This window comes from Armigeres subalbatus, chromosome 2, assembly GCF_024139115.2.
Source record: "Armigeres subalbatus isolate Guangzhou_Male chromosome 2, GZ_Asu_2, whole genome shotgun sequence".
Lineage (NCBI taxonomy): Eukaryota > Metazoa > Arthropoda > Insecta > Diptera > Culicidae > Armigeres > Armigeres subalbatus.
In genome coordinates this window covers 134550045-134568596 of record NC_085140.1, presented here as the reverse complement: position 1 = coordinate 134568596, position 18552 = coordinate 134550045, and the positions used below count along the sequence as shown (strand labels likewise).

General features: G+C 38.2%; 1 protein-coding gene across 1 annotated transcript; it reads right to left on the bottom strand.

Annotated features, from left to right (window-relative positions):
• Window positions 1-600: 600 nt before the first annotated feature.
• LOC134210887 (RNA-binding protein 45) lies at window positions 601-18012 on the bottom strand. Its single transcript, XM_062687289.1, has 7 exons — window positions 17854-18012; window positions 17436-17786; window positions 15417-16059; window positions 15007-15174; window positions 14646-14935; window positions 14419-14579; window positions 601-1645 (listed from the first exon to the last, which is right to left on the bottom strand). The coding sequence occupies exons 2-6, from the start codon at window positions 17733-17735 to the stop codon at window positions 14505-14507; spliced, it is 1476 nt and encodes a 491-aa protein (XP_062543273.1). The 5' UTR covers window positions 17736-17786; window positions 17854-18012; the 3' UTR covers window positions 601-1645; window positions 14419-14504.
• Window positions 18013-18552: the final 540 nt, after the last annotated feature.

Genomic DNA, 18552 nt, shown 5'->3' with positions numbered 1-18552 from the left:
GGCGGTCCGATGGATGGATCATCCATAGCTCGTCGGCGTTCAACTCATAACGTACTCTGTTCACGTGAATGAAACACAATGAATAAATTTGCTTTTCTTACTTCTAAATATGAATATGTTTTAGGTTAAACCTCTTCGTGTGTTTATTATTTGTAATTCTTAATTGGACCACTTTTTTTGGGAACGGCTGTCCCGTTTGTCGTGGAAGAAAATGTTTTATGAATGTAGAATAAGAAACAAGTTAGCTGTAAAGTGAAACTTTTTAACGAGTTGTTTTATGTTTATAACTAGCAGATCTTACTTGTTTTTGCTTTATGATAACTAAAGTCAATGATAAAGGTTTATTAATCGATTGTAAACGGAGAGAGGAAGTAGATGAATGTGAATGATTGTTATACCGTACAGCTTAACAGTTAAGGATTGTACAAACTCCGGAGTGAAAACTAGGGGATTAAAAATCTATGAATCCATCTAACAATACCATAGAATGTTATCTATGATAGTAAAAATATACAAAAATAAAAGAAATCTTTATTGTTTCAATCTCGGTGTATGTATTCAGTTACCTCTATCAGCTCGGGAATAAATAAAAACATAATGTTCAAAGTGAAATGTATATTTTTCTTTGATTGCTACAAATACTTTTTGTAGCTAAGTGTCACGCATGATGTTTGTTCGTGGTATATGAAGAATGTGTATGTTATTTAGGAGTAGTATGTACGAACGACAGCGTCAAATAGTATAGTGCGAAATTAACGTTAGTGAGTTTTCTGAATATTGCGTCTTCAAATGTCTTCGCCTTATCAACTTGAAACTGGTAATTCTTAATCTCATCATTTGTGTGATCCAAACAAGCATTAAAATGTGAAATAATTTACAATTAAAAAAAATCTTGGCGCATCTAACGACTAACATTAAAGTAGTATAATTTGGAAAATAATAATTGTCAATAGGTGTGATAAAAGTTTTTTCTGTGACTAACATTAACATAAAGACTCCTACCGGATTTAGAAACGAACCAAACACAATCAAGAACTAGTGATAAGAACATGAAATTTTTGGCGAAGTCAAGTAAACTGGACGTGTGGGAAAACGCAAGAAAGTAACGGAAAATGCGGCACTTAGTTGCTGAGGGTCATACACCTTGTTTGTAGCGTAATTCCCTGTGAGTGTTCTGAGCATTGACAAGTTGTGCCAGTCCCGTTGGTCGTCTCTTCACGCCTGAACTTTTTAGTATGATTAGTTCTCTCGTTCGTTCGTACCATCTTCCTGTCTTGTCGGGAATGTATATTTCCCTTGGCCTCTCGTTTACTCTTCGTCCCGCAAAGTGGGTGTAAGTCGGGAAGTCATCCGGCGATGTTCAAATGGTTGTTCTTTGTTTTGCATGTGAATCTATAGTTGTTGGGTGCAGTTTCAATTTGACGTCCGGACAGGTCCATACGTTCTCGTTTCGATCGATGCAGTTTTGAAGGAAAGTCTCGAATTTTTTTGTTGTTCTTGTGGTTGTACGTTCTTTTGCACAGTCCAAGAGGTCTTCTTCATAATCGATCTGATGGGAGCTAGGTACTTGTATTTTATGTAGTAGGAGTACTGTTTGTAGTAGGGTTTGTTCGTTCGTCACTAGCGTTAAAGTGGTAAAATAGTTCTGCAAAAATAAATTTAATCAATTGGAGCGTTGTTAGGGGAGGTAACAAAAGCTTAAAAGTATGGATATTGTAAAATATATATAACGACAATTTGAAGCTAGTTGTTCAGTACGCAATAACTGTGGTGAAAACAATAAATATAAACGAATAACAACGTTAGAGCCTTGATAATATAAAGCTGTTGTGAGTGGGTGTCCAAAACATAGATGATTAAGTGACTATGTGATAATCGACTGAGATGGATTCGAAGTGAGTGATGAGTTTGTATAGCTCGGATTATTGGTGAAGCCATTTTTTATGAAAGTCGTGCCTACTATTGATTAAAAGACTCTGAATTTTGGTTACTCCAAACTGAGACACTATTTGTTTTATTTGGATGTTCATCAAAACCGTGTAAAAAAATAATAGCATTTACATTTGTTTTTGTTTTCGTCGGCTTCTACTACCTGTTGATGACTAACCCAGCTGTAAAGGAGTAAACATTAAAATTGTTTTTCTCTCTAAGAAACACCTTTCAGAAATATGTCGTTCTGCATCTAACTCTAAGATTGATTGTATGTTGCATACCGTATCGAATAACGGCCGAAGCACTTTCTTTCCTTGCTAGAATATCCACAAGGCCACATGGAGATCACCTAACAAAGAATCGCAAAACCAAATCGAACAAGTTCTAATCGACGGTACATTCTTCTCCGACATCACGAACGCTGCACTTACCGCAGTGCAAATATAAAATAGGGAAAACTTGGGTAATATGCACCCCCGGGAAAAAACAACTCTTTGGCATTTTCGAGTACATTTTCAAAAGTTTGGTTAGAGTATTTACTACAGCGCATGTAGTTCGGATCTCGAACTACAAATCCAGTAGTAAACATTCTTGAAAATATTCCTGCAACATTGTTAAAAATGCCAAAAGGTCGTGCATATTACCCCCAGTTACCCCTACGATCACTATCTCGTTTGTGTTTTCCAGCGCTCAAGGCTGTCGACGGTGTACAACACGCAACGCCGCGGCTAAACATTGGGCGGTTACAGAACGTTATAGACTAGCCCAACTGCTGAAGAGGCACTGTCAGTGAAGGATATTGTAGCTGGATAGATCGTCATTGATAGCACCGAAACCATTGCACAAGGTACAGTGCCACCGATTCGGAGAAATGATTGATATAAGGACAACTGTGAGCAGTTAGTAGATAGAATGCATCATGTACGAGATTGCTGCATTGACGCACGAGGGCGCACGAGGCGCAATATAAACGGGTGAGAAACAGAGTCTGTTCAACACGCTAAACTGGATTTTCCGTCGGACAAGCGACATCAAGAAGATCGAGACCGCGAAGAGACGGAACAACTGTACCGCATTAATAACGCACTAAAGTTCTATGAGAAGTTAATACCGTTGAAATCAAAAAAAAATTCTCGTTTAAATCAGATTTTTAAACAGGGAAGGACCGTTTGGCCATACATCTCATTTGACGGAGCCAACCATTATGCCGAAACCCTTCTTCATCTTCAATGCCTTTACATTATAACTGGAACTTGACCAGCCTTTCAACAGTATTCAATTGGCATTTCGTCAGTTATTAATTCTTGTGTGGCAAGTACAGTACAATGGATGCACTATATCCAGGGAGTCGAGAATGTTTACAAACCGAAAATATCCTAGACCGGAACGAGAATTGAACTCGCCACATCCGGATTGGCAATCCTACGCCTTGGCTCGTAAGGCCGAACCCCATATGGCCGAAATGGACATACGCCCAAAAATGTGGTTCAAATGACAGGTCAATTTGCGTAAAAAATCGTTTAACTGACTGAATACGTCATTTGGCACAAAGGGCAATTTGAACGAATTGACCATTTAACCTAAAACACCATTTGATCGAACGGGTCGACATTTTTGGCCCCGAATAGAAACTTTCCAGACGACCATTTCAGCCGAACGGCATTTTAGACCAAAAGACATTATAGAAAAACAAATTTTCGGCCAAATTACCTGTTCGGCTGTAGTCGCTTACGTCATTTTCGACCAAGCCCTTGGTTGGCCTAATAACCGTTTCGGCGAAACGTCTAATTCGGCCAAATGGAGCTCAATTACATGATTTTCAGCTCAAGGTTTTTTTTTTCATCTTTATTAAAGAGGCTTTCAGCCCTTGGCTGGTTCATTTCTCTCAGCTTAACGTATTATTCGGTCAAGTAGCATTTGAACAAACGGTTATCCGCCGAATGACTTTCAGCGAATCGACGAGAGGCGTTTGTTTGGCCGAACAAACCATTAGATAGAAACCAAAGAGAACATTCTCACTCATCATGTCTGTATACTGCCGCGATTCGAATAAGAGTCCCATGCCAATTTTTGACGATTTTGATTTTCTTCCAGAAATATGCTTAAAATGACCTCATCTCAGGGATTGAATTCAAAAGAGAATGACAAAGCCTCCCACCTATCATCTCAGTATACATATACGATATGTTGCATACCGTGAGAGACTTTTTTCGCAAGCTGTCATGCTAAAGCACTGATTCGTAGGCCTTAAAATACCCCATGATCAATTTCTTTTAAAAAGCTTTAAACGCACTGGTTCTGATGATACATTTCAAATTATTCTACACAACTGTGCGGTCTTCAACACAAAATGAGCGAAAAACATCACAAAAAATTTTGATACGAATTGTTGATACTGGCAGTTTTTAATTGACAGAAAAAAAGTACAGTAATATTTCGATTTTATCACACCCTAGTGAATTTTGGGGTGATAAAACAGGGTATGTGACAAAATTGGAAAAAAATATTATTTCCAATTTTTTAATTCATTCCACAACTATGGATCAGTTTATGCCTTATAAAGGCAGAATGCGGGAACGGTACCCGTTATTTCTTGTCGAAAATGCTTACAGAATATTTCCCAGGCACTCAGAAGTCGTTCGTAATAAACTACAGGCGGTGAAAGTTATTTCATGAAAATCAATGTTGTTTGTGGTATTATTTACGAAAATAAAAAGAATGACAAATTTTTTTAGGGTGACAAAATCGGGTCGAAAACGTGACAAAATCGGGACGTGATAAATCGGGTCGAAAACGTGATAAAATCGGGGGTAGACAAAATCGGGGAGTGACAAAATCGGGTCAGTACTGTATTTGCTTTTGATTGTTCGATAAAAACTAAATTGATTACATGTCTTACAATCAGCAGTGGTGCGATTCATTGTTTGAAATCTTGCTTAAACGGTGAATGCAAAAGAGAAAAGAATATGAGATTTCATAATTTAGGGGATTTATTGTCTCTTTGCAAATCATTGTCAGCATTTAAACAAATGGAATTATTTTCCCTTTTACAGAGGCATAGTGGGCATAGTATAATATAAAATGGATCATTCGCTATACATATTATTGCATCTTATAATACAGACATATTCTAAATGTTCAGTCGATTTTACACATCTCGGAGGAAAGATGTTCTGGGAATTGGAATGATTTCAAGAACGTTTTAAAATATAAATATGATATTATCAACATGAAACAAAACCAATAACCCAGTGGTTCCCAACATTTTCGGGTTCGATTTTCCAAGTGGCCCAAGGCCCCCTGAATTTTTCATGCTGAAATCAAGAACCAACATATATTCTTAAATCATTTTATTTCAATATTTTTTTCATTCTAATATTTTATTCTTCAGCAGTGATTCATTCAGTACGATATTTGTACTTGCATTTGTGGTACCTGCTTCGATATACGAGTTTGCGCGTCTGATAAAGCGAATCTCAAATCGTCGTCAGTGTTTGATCTGTTTCTTGCTTTGGGCTTTATCTGGAGATGTGTTCAAAATCTAGTCCTAGAGCAGCACAAGTCAGACTAGAAAAGTTCACAGCAACTTGATTTCGACTGAATCTGGTTACATATGAGTTGCAGTAGCATATGTGAAACATGTGTGCTGCTAGGAACAGTACAAAAAATCCTACTGCAAGCTTTCAAATCTCCTGATGTTGAGTAAAACTAGTAAATTGATATTTGTAAACACACAAAAAAATGTATATAATAGCTAAGCTACAAAAAGTGTGCATTCTTTGCAAAGGTTCCACGCCTCCCTTGGTACGGTATTGCGGCTCCCCAGGGGGTCAGTGTTGGGAAACACTGCAATAACCTATACAGATATTTCTTTGCCTTTCTGGAATTTGAAGGAATGCAATTTTCTTTCAAAAATTGCTTCAGAGATTATTATCTGGAATTTTTCCGGAATTTCCTACTTCAATTCCTTCGGAAATTTCTTTCCTTCCAAAATTATATTCATTCAGAAATTTTTCCAGTTTTTTTTTACTCTAAATTTCCTGCAGAAATTCCTTTTCACATTATTTGACTAAATTTTAGGAATTTTCTAAGAGGCTTCCAAAGAAATTTTCAAAAAAAAATCCTAAAGGAATTTATGGAAGAACTCCTGAAGAAATTTATGACATTTTTTAATTTTTCAAATAAAATTCCTTCAAACATACCTTCAAGAGTTCCTTAGGGAATTCTTTCCTTCAAAAGCTATTTTCAAAATTCCTTTGGGAATTCCTTTGGAAATTTCTAATCTTTAGAAATTTCACCTAAACTTCAATCAGGAATTCCTCTGGATTTTTTAAAATAATTTCTTTGGAAATTACTTCCTTAGGGGTCGTACACATATTACGTAAGCACTCATGGAGGAGGGGTGGAGGTCTGTCGTTTTCTTTCGTACCATATAAATAAAAAATCATATGTATGAAAAAAAAAATCTTACATGGGGGGTCCCAAATATCAGGGGGGTCGAAAATATCAGAAAAATTGCTTACGTAATAAGTGTACGAAGTGTACGTTTCAGAAGAAATTTTTAAAGGAAGTTATAAGTGAATTTCCGAAGCGATTATTAAAGTAATTTTGAAATTAATGTCCAAAAAATTTTCGAATGAATTCTGGAAAGATTATCAAAAAAATCTCGCTTAACTTTTCAAAAGGACCTAAGTAACATTTTTTTCATGAATTAATTTGAATACAGCAATCAATAGCTTTAATGTTGTTCTATTGATTGCACTATTCAAATTAATTCATGAAAAAAATGTTAATTAGGTTCTTTTGAAAAGTTAAGCTAGAAATATCCGATGAAATTTCTGAACCAAATTTTCCCTGAATATTTAATTTGCTGGATCGAGTGCCCTATTGAGCCCTTGTCTAACTTCACCACTGTTCAAGTAAAACCAGAAACAAATACCATCCTTCTTCTGAGCTTTAAAGAGAAGGTAAATCAAACGATAGAAAACTTTATGTTTCTTCGTAAGTTGTGAAACGTGTTATTTGACTGTTTGTTTGTAGCCCATTGCACTATGGCATAACGCCCTATTTATTTTTGTATTAAGACCATCACCCAGAGGTCCATTCCCCAGAATGTACCATTCCCCAAAACACCAATCCCCAGAATGTACCGTTCCCCAGAAAACAGAATATATAGATGAACATGATTTCATTTTCTTGTTTTCTTATAAAGATTATCGCAAGACCATACATTAAATCATTTGTCTTGATGAGTTGGATTTGCAAGGGCCATTGTGGTAATTGTTAGAAACAATAGTGTCAAATACAATGTGCCAATTGGCATAATGACCATAAGGTGCTCGCCAGAGTAAACGCGACGTGCGATGCGACGAATTACGCAAAGAAATAACAATTATTATCAATGAACTGTCAAACTGCACTGTCGCATCACGCCTGTCTGGCTTCACCCCAAAACAGAAAAAGAGAATTTCTTTTTATATTGAAGCACGCATTGATTAAGCTTGAGCTTGATTGACTGCTCGTAGTTGCTACTCCATTATGACCAGATCAGCTGTTCTTGCACAGGGAGCCAATAGATGTTTGTTTGGGACTAGCACACATCTTCAATATACAAGTACTGGTGATGCCATTTGTTAGGTCATACTGGCGCCTGCCACGTCAGAATGCAAGCCAATGTAGGGACGGGGAGAAAATGATGATGCAATCACTCGCCCACTGCAAGCCGAATCTACCTCTGCACTTGCCACGAGCTCATGCGGAATTTGTTGGAATTTTTGGGTTAGGTTCGAGAGGCAGAGGTCCGTCTTGGTTAACGAGCTGCCAATGTGATAGATAGGAGAAGGCAACTGATGGAATTTCTAATTGGATGTAGGAAACGAGCTCTATCTATAGTTCATTTCCAATTCTAGCAGATTACTGCTAGAATACTCAAGTTGAAGGTATAGGAATAATAATGGAAACGGTATGGAAGTCCATTTCCAGTTCTAGCGATTGCTAGAACATAAGAAATATAGAAAAAGATACAAAGTAAGAGAATGGAACTGACCTGGGATTGAACCCACCATCTCCTGCGTATGAGGCTTAAGCAGTAGCCATATGACTACCAAGCCCGCTTATTTTGAAGCACGCATTGATTGAGGCAACAAATAGGGACCCACGCATTTGCCCGGAATAAGGCATTTAAGTCGATGATTCCTTCTTTTAAAACGCGCATTTGCCTTGAAAAAAGCAACACGTTTGTCCAACATAAGGCACAAGAATAGAAAAATGATTAAGGCTCAAATTACCAGCATCCAGTCATTGACGAGAAAGACAGCCACGTGTTCGTACCACCCCCCAGTAATAAAACCCACCGAGGAGAAAAAGCAGTCTCCAGCTGGATGGGGGAATTATTTTTGTTACAAAGTTACATCATCCCATAGCGAAGACATAATTATATCCGCTGGATACTTAATTTGGTTGGATTTCGCTTTAGTTTTCAAAAAAACTGCCTTTTGCAACATTTTTTTCCCAAGAGAGGAAATCGACGATTTACTCTCACGCTCTGTTATATATAAGAGAGCGTGAGAGTAAATCGTCGATTTCCCCTCTTGAGAAAAAAAAAATTTTGCAGAAGGCAGTTTTTTGAAAACTAAAGCGAAATACAACCAAATGAAGCATCCACCGGATATAATTATGTCTACGCTATGGAATGATGTAGTTTTGAAACAAAAATACTTCCCCCACCCAGCTGGAGACTGCAACTGGTACGAGACCCCCCAATGGTACGAGCACGTGGCTGTCTTTCTAGTCAATGACTGGATGACTGTAATTTGAACCTTAAATAATTTCTTCTCGAAAAGCATGAATTTGCCCGAAATAAGGTTATCATCTGATGATTCCTTCTTTTTTAAAAACGCATTTGCTCGGAAAAAGGCAAATGAGCCAGCAAATGAGTAAAACATTCTTTTGACTCAAACATTTTCCTCAAATAGGGGAAAGTGGGGCAAGACAGTCAACGTTGATTTTGACTTAAGTGAGCGTTATGTTCGCATTAGGAATGGCTAACAATAATGTAAAAGGGCTATATTTTAGAATGGTTTAGTGGAAATTCGAATTTTCTTATAATTTTGTGGTTCCATAAAGCTATGTCCATTTAGAATCCGGAATATTGAAATCATCTGTATCTCGATAACGGATTGACGTACAAATACGGTTAATACATCAAAACAAAGGTAATTCACTGTACTTTAAGGAAAAAAATATTGATACAAATCATATCTTCTTGTTTCTAGTGAAAATTTGCACCTTCTTCTTTATTCCTCTCATCAAAAGTTGCACACCTCCGGAGTCAACTTCCTTGGCACATTTGTTCCACATTTTAATCATCTGAGTCGCGTCCCGAGGTGTTTTTTCCAGGCATTGCAATATCATCTGAGCAAAGGATATTATCTTTGCTTATGCAAAGATATTATCCCTAATCAAAGAGCACTCTGGAAAGATATTATCATTTGAGCATTCAATGATGATCCAGATAGCCAGCGTGTTTCGGGGTTTGTTCACGTTGCGAGGGCGTTGCTACAACAAAAACAGTGAAAAAATGTTTCTCCATGGCGAACATTGCACTTTGTTTACTGAGCAGATAGATAACTAAGATCGATATCCCTGGATATCATCAGTATCTTTGCTCAGAAGATCGAATGATGGGATAAAATGCAATGCCTGGTTTTTTCACTTTTCTTAAGCTTCCGCTTTATTACTGCCCAAAATGTCTCGATGGGCCGGAGCTGTGGGCAGTTGCGTGGATTTATGTTTTTATCGATGAAATCTTCGTTATTATCGCGGTACCACTGGATGACTTCCCGGCTGTAGTGGCAACTCGCCAAATCTGGCAAAAACTTCACGGGACCTTCATGGGCTTTAAGGTAGATCGCGGTTTTTGAGACATTCCTTCTTGTACAGCTTCGAGTCCATCGTCTTATTCGTCACAAACACTTAGGTTTTTGCTCCACAGCTGCATATCCCTTGCCAAAATCATCTGTTTTTTTGCAAGTTTGTCCAAAAAGCAAACTTAAGCTTCGCAGGAACTATTCCTCGTGCCATCGCTATGTAGAATTTTTTGCTAGGAAGCTGTCCGACATCCATTTTGACGTAGGTTCCAACGTCGATGAGCAGAATTATCAACGTGGGTGTGCAGATTTTTTTCTCACCTTTCGGCTTCCATCTGGAATAATTTTTGACTCGCTGCACGAAACATCGTGAAATTTATACCACAGCAAGTGGGCGCCTAGGTAGACAAACCGCTGTAAAAGAATTCTTGCAGCGGTCACTTTCCGTGCCGCTGCAATACAATAAATGATTCCGGATTCTAAATGGACATGGCTTTAATTTAGGGTTTGAAGCCAAAAATACTCATTTTTCAGCACAAGTTGATATTTACCAAGGCTTTTATAAAACTTTAGCGTATCTACATAATTAATTTGAAGATATTCACAGTAATTATGATCGATAGGATGCCAACTGCCAACTGTATGCCAACTGTATTAGGAACAAGGTCACCTCCAGGATTAAGAGTAGCCTAACTCTTAAATGCATTAAAAAAATCCACGAAATAGTTTCAACCTTAATCAGAGATGAATTGAACAACGTCGTAAAAAATAGCTTTAAGATAAATTCAGATATTGTCGCAGAGCCAGTGGTCAATAAATCAACATGGAATACGACATTTTTAGGCGAAAATCCATTTGAACATAATTCCTAGAAGTGCAAGAAATTTTTCACCCGATCTAAATAAATTTATTACGCTTTTGATATAATTTTTAATCCTCGCTCGTCTTGCCCCGAGAGGGTGGCCCTATCGCCCCATATGATAAATATATACATCATAAAAACACCTTGTTTAAAGCCAGTTTATAAGATACTGTAACGACATTTATCAGTGTTTATTCACAAAACTTTCAGAATTCGAACGAGTTTCACTATTTTACAAGGATTACCTTATGGTGGCCATCTTGCCCCCATCTTCCATTACGCCTTCTTTCAAATCGGTCGAGCATTTTAAGTGTGAAAATGTTTCGAAAAATGTCATAGCATTTTTTGGTCAACTGAGCTCCATTGTGTACAAAGGTGATCGTAAGGCCAAAATCGCGAAGCAACTCATAAGCAGGATCAGAAGTAGCATTTCGCAAATCGATGTGGCAGAGCCGTCCAGCGGTCATGTCATATCAGCAAGACTAAGCTGACGGCGAACCACGGACCATATGCTTATATTCATTCGTCTAAGGGACAAGCCACAATATCAACAGGCTGTCAAATTGCATTGTCGCGTCGCATCGAACGTCGCGTTTGGCCCCGCTTGGCCGTTTGGTTTAAAGACTAAAGGCTACATTACACCTCGGGAAAATTTCAATGGGGCATGAATTTTAATTTTCCGTGCTCAAATCCAGAAAACATCGCATATGTAAAAATTCATGGGAGAAAATCCGCGGACCAAATTCCCGAGGTGTGAAGCTACCTTAAGGACAGCCTTTTTGTTATACAAAACACAAGGGGGAACAAGGGGCAATATGGACACCCTAAGGTTTTAATCAATATTAGGCGATTTAAATTGAATATAATTCGAATTTCTAGCAATTACATGATACTATTACTCGTTAACTGCCAGTTCTGTTTTGAATTGTATTGAAAATAAGGCAATTTTAATCAAATAGGACGATTTTGTAATAGTTATTTTTCACTACTCTCGGAAAGGTAGCGGGGCAGATTGGACACCCCCATGGGGCAGTATGGATACCCTTATAAAATATGAAGAAATTATCTTACTCGTGATTATATGCCATCGTAACCTATTTTATGGATCATCCAACCGAAATATTACCCAATTTTTCATCTTCCTGTCATGACTTTGTATGAGAAACTTAAAATTGTGTTTGGATCATCAACATCCGAAAATCTATTTCCCTCTTCTTAAGCGAGGTCATATATGGTCGTTTTCTATATTAATTCCATGGTGAATAGAAGAAGATTGATTACGTAACCCAAAAATATGCCACTTTCAGCTGGCCTCATACATGTATGTCGAACTTTTTGTATGAAGTATATGATTTTTTTATATGCCTTCCCAATCGTCTCTCCTCTAAGTATTGCATAATCTATGCATGTTTTTATCCACCCTACTGGCATCGCCAATCCTTCCAATGGGTTGTACCCATCAACTTGCCACCGAGATTGCCAAATCTATACAAAACACTTCCTTTTTTGTTGCACTTTCAGCGACTTCTATGGTATATATATGCTTCAATGGTATATATGTCATGTACTGGAACTTTTATAGCGATTTATAATTCCGCACCATGATAACACGAAAATAACACGATATGGAAGCCTAGTTCGATGAGTTTAGGGTAATGTTTTTAATTTTTAAGGTGTCAGTTCTACCCCCATATAGAGTGTTCAGTTTGCCCCAACAGGTGAACATATTTAAAAACTGTTGGAAATTTTGTAAACATCAAGGAGAATTGTCACAAATGCATGCCAGAGCACTGTAAATAACAAAATTTTGCTATGGGATGACCAATAATCGAGAAATCATCTTCTATGGTAAAGTAAAGCTTATTTTATGGGAGGTGAAACTTATAATTTTTAATCATTTGGAAGACATTCTAACTTTTTTGTCAAATTTATGCGTTAAGAGAATAAAACTGGCATTGCGCGGCCGGTAGTAAAGTTAATTAGTTCAGTGCGTGTTGGCTCTTGTTTCGAGTCAGCGGATCGACCGGTCGTCAAAGTTTAGTTTTGCTTTGTGTGGGTGAGTAAATAAATCAGAAAGTGAAAGTTTGTTTCTTATCCGGTCGTGTTTCTCCAGTAAGCGGATCGGCCGGTCATCGAAGTTTAGTTTTGCTTTGTGCGGAAGGCAAAACGATCGGCCGGTCGTCGTAATTTTGTTCTGCTTTGCGCGGGTGAGTGAATAAATCAGAAAGTGAAAGTTTCAGACAGCGAGAGTGTTATTTCCCATCCCATAGATCGCATCACTTACCGAAGTGAATCCAGATAAATTATCCTTTGTAACTAAAACGATATCCTATCCCAAGACAATCGTGGAGATGCAGAGGTGTTCTCGGTCTCTAGTAGCAACGAGAGTCGGACTAACAATCCTCCCCTTCCTATATGACTTCCTACATTGAGAATGGGTAGCTAGTCCCAAGCCCCATTTATTGTGTTCTCTGTACAATTTCGCAAGTTCTAGTCAATCACGGAGTAGCAACTACGAATTGTGCGGTCATAATGCTCATGCTCAATGCTCAATTTATTCGTTAAGAGAATAAAACAATGGCTTCTACGCTATAAACTAGTTGTTTATGAAAGGATTATAGAGTTCGCTGCATTGAAAGTAGAAAAATGATTGAATTAACAAGAATATTGGGGGTGTCCAATCTGCCCCGGGTGTTCATAATGCCTTCTGGTCCCCTATCAGATTGAACTGTACTTCTTTGTAGTTTTATCCCGAGCTATTCTTTTCATTTCAGTTTTTTAGTTGCAACCCGTTAGAAATAAAATCTTTTTTCTTCATTGAAGGAATCTTATTAAAGGTTTGAAAAAATCTGGGAAATGGTACATTCTGGGGACTGATTTCCTGGGAAACGGTTTTCTGGGGAATGTTATAGAATCGTTTTTTCTACTCTTTATTTGAAACTCAGAAGAAACAAGATTATATACCTACAACAGAAAAGTGTACATAAGTAAAAAAAATATGCTTGGCACGGCACTGCTCGAACCCGACATGCATTCTCGGCGGACTATTGCTTTTCAGTTCAACAAGTTACAATTTAATTCCTACGATCAGTTTTTTACTAGCTGCATACACAAGCAAGTGTAAAAGAATGCGCAATGAATTACCCACTTTGAGAGTTCTTACAGTGGCACACACTTCATGAAATCAGAATGGCGAAATACATCTAAGATTGACCTTTCCAAAATCAAACATTCTTATCGTAAATGTATTTGGTAAGTGTAGTAGCGGACACCTTCTTGCATAACTAGTATCAAATATTTTACTCGAAAAAGGCCCTACTTTCGAGAAATCCACGTTAGATGTCTTTCGCCATACAAATTTCTGGCGGTTAACTCATGCTGATTATTCGCGTATACACATTAGCACCTGGATGCCGGTAGCGACTTGTAGGACACCAGGCACTGTTGGTAATGATTTTTAACTTGTGTAGGAGATAGGACTGATATACCTATTGTGTATAACAGTAAACACAATAGATTAAACAAATGTTCACCCTTGCATTTTTTATGTACATTTTGTTGCTGCCAGATCGATAATGCGAAGAAAATAGTACATGTACCATTTTTCAGCAATCCCCACCCACCATTAAACACGTCAGACGCATTTTTACCTCTTTAGAACACTATCCACACCACACTCATGAACCAAACCTAAAGTAGAGGGACGAAACAGCAAAATCCTACGTTAGCGCATAACCGCAAGCTCGAGACATTTACCTTATCCTTCTGGTAGAGTTTCTCGGCATTTCGATCATGCAACTATCATGCAGCACGACTCAACACGTACGTATAAATGAACCCATTTATTCATTGTCCATTCGTTCTTCATGTCGCATTCGCTTCCTTCGATCATTGCTGGGTTCTTCTGCCTCCAGTACCTGCAAAACGACAGAAATAAATAAAAACCGATGTACAGACAGCTAGAAACAGAATATACGCCCTACCTTGAGCCGTACGCTCAAAATCTCAGCCCCATGCAAAGTTTCCATCGCCTTTTTAGCACTCTTTTCGCTGGCATATTTGACATAGCCGCAGTTTTTGTTCGGCAAGAGATACAAATCGATAAGATCGCCAAAACGGCAGAAAGTTTGCTTCAGCACACTGATGGGCAGAGCCTTGGGAATGCAAACGATGAAGCATCTCTGGGCAACCTCTGCGTTCGGATTGGCCATTGGCAATGGTGGCGGTAAAGCCACACTGCAGAATGATGTGTCTCTGTCGGAAATCTTACCAGCTATAAGAATGTTAGTTGCGTAAGGATTAGAACTTTGAATGGGTTTTTAATTTTCTCAACGACCAACTTACCGCCTCCATTGAAGGGATCTGCGTTGGCCATCATGCTGGCTGTTTCATGGCCTAGGCGAATGATGAGGCGTTCACCGGGTGGATATTCTAAGCCATGTATCTTATCGCGAGCGTACAACGCTGACTGAGCATTATTGTATACCACCGTGGCGGTAACATTGCGGTTATCTGTAAAAAATAATTGAAAATTATTGTGCATTTTCCTCTAAATAGTTACAATTCTAGACTACTGTATGAGAGTTGCTTCGCTTTCTTCCATTATCATAAATTTGAGCATAATCAAATCACCATATCTTAGATGAAATTAGATGGAACATTCGATGTAGAAAGCGACCCCAGAGTTAAAGCGCGGAATATTTTGTCGTCCATTCTACTGCGTAACGATGCTTCATGATACAAAATATACTCACTAAAATCATTGTTAATCTGGCAATAGTCCAATCCCGGAATGATGTCGAACAGCCTCCAGAGCTGATCCTGGTTCAACGAAGGGCTACATAGTACAGTAAGCGTCGTATCAGTTGGATTCACATTCTGGCTCGAGTATCCGCTAGTTGTAAATCCGAAATTGGCACCTCGATCATTATTCATCCCAGGGCCTCGACGATCACTTCCTGAAGCGCCCATCGCTCCGAATCCCATCATTGGCCCAGAATTACCTGCTCCGGAACCACCTCTGCGCTCGTCCATGAATCCATTCGGGGCACCGCTACCGCTGCCGAAACCCGCAAAATTGTCACCGGACGACACCGACGAATTCCTCGATGGTTTGGGTTCAGCGAACACTGCCTTATATTTGGCATCACATTCTTCGAAAGCTCGCGCTGCATGCGTAAAGCGACTGAACTTGACATAGGCAAATCCTTTGCCCTCCTTGGTGACCTTGTCCCGAATGATTGTTATATTATCGATCGTACCATGCTGACCGAACTCTTCCCGGAGTGATTCCTCATTCATTTCCTTCGGGATCAATACAAACAATCGGAGATACTTTTCTTCTTCATTATCGGTTTGCTTCCGGGATCCTTGTTGCCGATTGGCTGCCACCAGAACCTAAAATCAGACAAGGGCCACACGGTTTAGAAAATTGTAAAGTTCTCGAGTAACACATTTATGCGTTCGAGAAAAGCTCGACAACACGAACTGAGAAAAATGAGGTCCAAGTTTTCTATGTCTAGTTTAATTCATTGATTGAAGTGGAATCTTATTTTATGATTAAAAAAAAAACATTTCGATGCTATACGTTAATGGTTATATTATGACAGCAAATTATGAATATTTAATTGGAAAACAATTTAAAATCTTCAAAATTTCTGCACAAACAAAATTGCGCCGTTTAACCGCATTGCCGGTAGCACGTCTGGTTTTGAAGCCGTTTGGCCAATGGCATCAACATCATTGAATTGTTAGCTTTGTTACCCAGACCAATTCTGCTATGAGGTATATTGAAAACTTTGAAAGAATATACGTCTTAAAATTAATGGGAACCAGATTTTCTAACTAATAAATTTAAAGTGAACGGCCCAAAAACCAAGCAAAACATTTCGACTGGTAGTTAAAGGCGCCGAACAAAGAACCTAAAAGCCAAAGTGGTGCAAATGGTTTATGGGACGTTCACTCAAAATAGCTACTAAATGTGTTTCCTAAGAAAATATCTAGAACGGAGTTGTACCTAACGTGAAGAATTATTTACGAGAGCCTTAACCATATGTTAAGCGAGAGTTCGTTCATGTTCATCGAACGTTCAGCTTTGCTTGTTGATAATATTTCAGTTAGGAATGTAATACCAGCAAATGAAAATTGAACGGTTCCAGCAGTAGTGTTCTACGATTCAATCTTAACGATTTGACAATAATCGTCCAGGTGTAACAAGTGGCAACTCAATACTTAATTACAAGCTATGTACCACAACTTATGAACAATTTTAATTGTTCAAACCGTTTCTAAATTATATTTTATTGTTGTTTTACAAATTTGAATTACAAATAGAATTGCTCCTTCGACCTGATAGGGGGAATGACGGCTTTGACAGGTTTTGTTCTATTATTGTCAGGGTTTTTTTTATAACTGATTATGCTCAAATTTGGCCTAAACATTCTTTGCATATTAAAGAATATTGTGGCCAAATTTCATAAAATTTGATCGACAAAAACACCCCTGCCAATAATAGAACAAAACCTGCCAAAGCCGTCTTTTCCCCTATATAACAGGAATGATAAATTAAAATTACGAAAAAAATTCTTTTGCCAGTGGACTCGATCATAATCAAGAATACGTATTAAAACATTCGCAAATCATGTCAATTTTGTTTCCATGGCCTGATTAATATCTTTTTTTGTAACTGAGTGGTTTACGTTCAATGAATGAATTACAATTTAACTAAAAAAAATTAACACACAACACTGAATAATTAAAAAAAAACAGTTTACCTTGATCGGACGGGAATTATCTGCAATAGTTTTGCCGTTCATCTCTTCGAGTGCCTTCGCCGCCTCGGACGTTTTAGAGAACTTGATGTAGGCCACCCCCTTGGCATCGCCAGACTGTCTGTCCTTGACAATCCAGATTTCCTCAATCTCGCCAAACTTTTCGAAATGTTCCCGCAAGATGTCCTCCGTTACCGTCTTGCTGCAGATAATAAACAACCGCGACATGGGCGGAATGTCGGCCGGGCTTTTCTCATCGTTAAAATTATTACGGCTAGATCCGCCAGATCTTCGGTCCGCCATGTTGTATTTTGTTTCGCTTTCGTCACAAGAGAGGGGAAAAGATTTAGCTATCTGGAATCGGCGAAAAATAATTTCTAATGGCAACTGTAAGACTGGAAATGTTGGTTAAAATACTCACTTAATTTATATCTACGAACTAGCACGGTTTTTTGCTAAAGATAACACACTTTACAGGCACAAAATTAACGATTCAACAGGAGACAAATTCTTGAAACATTCACTTTGTGACACACGAGCTGTTTTTTGCCTTTCTCAGCGACTGACGGGAAACAAAATAATGCATCTGTGTTGATGCATCAGGTATCACAAATACGATGAAGTAGTTGACAGTAAATGACTAGGGATCCTACATTCAGAGATATGCGAAAGCGGCCATCTTGAGCCAATCGAGCATTGAGAACTGTCAAAATCTGAGCCAAATGAACATCGTTATTGTTGCAGATCGAAAGGTATTGCGATTTTGGTGAAATAGGTTTTATGAAAAGTTTTATCGAATAAACAATTAGTTTTGCTTTCGTAAGTAAAAGTAGTCTAGTTGATGCCTTATATCGTGTTCATTCGTATTGCTCTTTAATTTTAGCGAAAATGCACTGCTAGAAGATAGACAAAATAATCAAAAAGTGTCTTCGAATGTAAAGTCATGTGCAAGCCTAAACATTTTTCACTGCGGCAAGTGCTGGCAGCGTTTGTTTACGAAAGTAACAGCGTTGCTAAATTGTCTGGAAAAGTATTCGCACATCTCTTAATATAGGATCCCTATAAATGACTGACAGGCTTGTTTACCTCTAAATACACTGAAAAAATGGCAAACGTAATT

Excerpts from the sequence above, each read along its gene's own strand:
- LOC134210887 (XM_062687289.1), bottom strand. The coding sequence starts at position 17,735 with ATGGCGGACCGAAGATCTGGCGGATCTAGCCGTAATAATTTTAACGAT. Across the intron at positions 16,060-17,435 it reads ATAATTCCCGTCCGATCAAG|GTTCTGGTGGCAGCCAATCG; the intron begins GTAAACTGTTTT and ends GTCTGATTTTAG. Across the intron at positions 14,936-15,006 it reads AGATCCCTTCAATGGAGGCG|CTGGTAAGATTTCCGACAGA; the intron begins GTAAGTTGGTCG and ends ACATTCTTATAG.